At 34.5% G+C, this 1,866-nt stretch overlaps 2 protein-coding genes across 2 annotated transcripts in view; one reads left to right on the top strand and one right to left on the bottom strand.

Annotated features, from left to right (window-relative positions):
• The window catches only part of LOC104946670 (zinc finger CCHC domain-containing protein 9), a 4,948-nt gene extending 4,286 nt beyond the window's left edge, over positions 1-662 (top strand). Inside the window, exon 6 of the mRNA XM_010772545.1 lies at positions 335-662. Coding sequence (XP_010770847.1) covers positions 335-447 — 113 coding nt within the window. The 3' untranslated portion in view covers positions 448-662. The remainder of the gene's footprint in view (positions 1-334) is intronic.
• LOC104946672 (low choriolytic enzyme-like) overlaps positions 1-1,432 on the bottom strand; it is a 16,092-nt gene extending 14,660 nt beyond the window's left edge. Inside the window, exon 1 of the mRNA XM_010772546.1 lies at positions 1,379-1,432. The gene's annotated coding sequence lies outside the window, so the exon portion shown is untranslated. The remainder of the gene's footprint in view (positions 1-1,378) is intronic.
• Between the last annotated feature and the right edge of the window lie 434 nt (positions 1,433-1,866).

The raw sequence follows: 1,866 nt of genomic DNA, 5'->3' as shown, positions 1-1,866 counted from the left end.
GTGGAAAATATTTTTGGTGGGGCTGTTGATATAGTGAGTAAAAACAATTTTTTTGGGAGAAATGACCCCTTAAATTGGGACTGATACCGTCATATACCGTATACCACGGTATGATGTCAGCAAGGTATGACGGTATGAAAAAAATGATACCGCCCATGCCTAGTGGCTATATAAGTACAGACAATTATGAACCATTAGCGATACATTTCAGGCCATGTCACTGTAAATATATACACATCAACTGTAGAAAATATCTATATAAATAAAATATCTTAACGGATTTGAACACGTCTTCCTCCACCATGTCTTTTATTTATATTTATTTTTATCTCAGGTAACTCGCTGACACTTCCCTGGCTGTCGAACAACATGAGCGCAGACCACGAGGACGTTCATGTTCCCGTGAAGAAAAGCAAACCCAAACAAACCAAAGTGGTGACGTTCTGATCAGAACACACACACTCTACGTCTGATCAGAACACACACTCTCTACGTCTGATCAGAACACACACACACACTCTCTACATCTGATCTGAACACACACACTAAATCTCTCAAATCTCAATTGAAAGGACTGCTGACCGTTGACATGCAGTGAAGACGTTCTCTTCCTGGTTCCCTTTGTGTATATTTTTTAATAAAGTATTGCTTCTGTCTCTTCACAGTGTTACTTTGTTCTGGTGCTGCAACAACAACAACAACAATGAGTGCACATTATTAAATAATAACAGTTATAAAATCATGAATAATAATTAAAGCAAATTATATAAAATTATTATTTTACAGAAGCCAAAAAGATAGGAAACAAACAAATAACACCAAAAGGACAAGACAGGTAAGAACCATAGCAGCTACTTTGCTATTAAATATTTAGTTGTTTTTGTCAAACACTTATTTTTTTAATTCCTATTTAATATTTTAAAGTATTTACATCATATAGTATTTCAGATTGTGGGTTTAGTGCCGTTGTAATGTGAAGACACGGCCACTAGGGGGCAGCACTGACTCAATCTGCTGTTACTGATGTAGACATGAGACAATTAACTACTAATTACCTGAGATCTGTTCTTAAATTCTAATTAAATGATGTGCGATAATCAGAAAGAGATGCAATGATTTTATTCATTTTATATAATATATACATCTCTGTGACTCATATTCAGATATAAAAGAAACAAGGGGCGTTCCCACAATTGTACAAAATACAAATATACAGTGGGGCAAAAAAGTATTTAATCAGCCACCAATTGTGCAAGTTCTCCCACTTAAAAAGATGAGAGGCCTGTAATTTTCATCCTAGGTATACCTCAACTATGAGAGACAGAATGAGAAAAAAAATAAAGAATCCAGAAAATCACATTGTCTGATTTTTCTATACCCTTTGTTGGCAATGACAGAAGTCAAACAGTTTTTTTTAATGGAAGTCTCTCAAAGATTAAAACAGTCACTTGTGGAGTACCTCAGGGTAGTGGTTTGGGACCACTTTTATTTTCTACTTTTACAAATGACCTACCATTAGTGTTGGAAAAAGCTAAAATTGTAATGTATGCAGATAACTCAAAAATATATTATGCAGCATCAACGACAAGAGAGTTGAGAAATGTTATGAATAAAGATCTACTACTGATATCAGAGTGGGTCATAAATAATAAGTTGGTACTTAATGCGGGAAAAACAAAATCGTTATTAATAGGATCAAATCATCAGTTAACAGGTGAACCAAAATTGCAACTACATTTAAACCATATTGAAATTGAACAGGTCAAGGAGACAAAATTGCTAGGTATAACCCTGGATCATAAATTATCTTGGTCTAAACAAATTGATAATGTTGTATGTAAAATGGGAAGGGGTGTGTCAGTTGTA

The sequence above is a fragment of the Notothenia coriiceps genome, unplaced genomic scaffold (genome assembly GCF_000735185.1).
Source record: "Notothenia coriiceps isolate Sejong01 unplaced genomic scaffold, NC01 NC01_scaffold00011328, whole genome shotgun sequence".
Lineage (NCBI taxonomy): Eukaryota > Metazoa > Chordata > Actinopteri > Perciformes > Nototheniidae > Notothenia > Notothenia coriiceps.
Note: the sequence above shows the minus strand (reverse complement) of the source record. Positions and strands in the feature narration are given on the sequence as shown.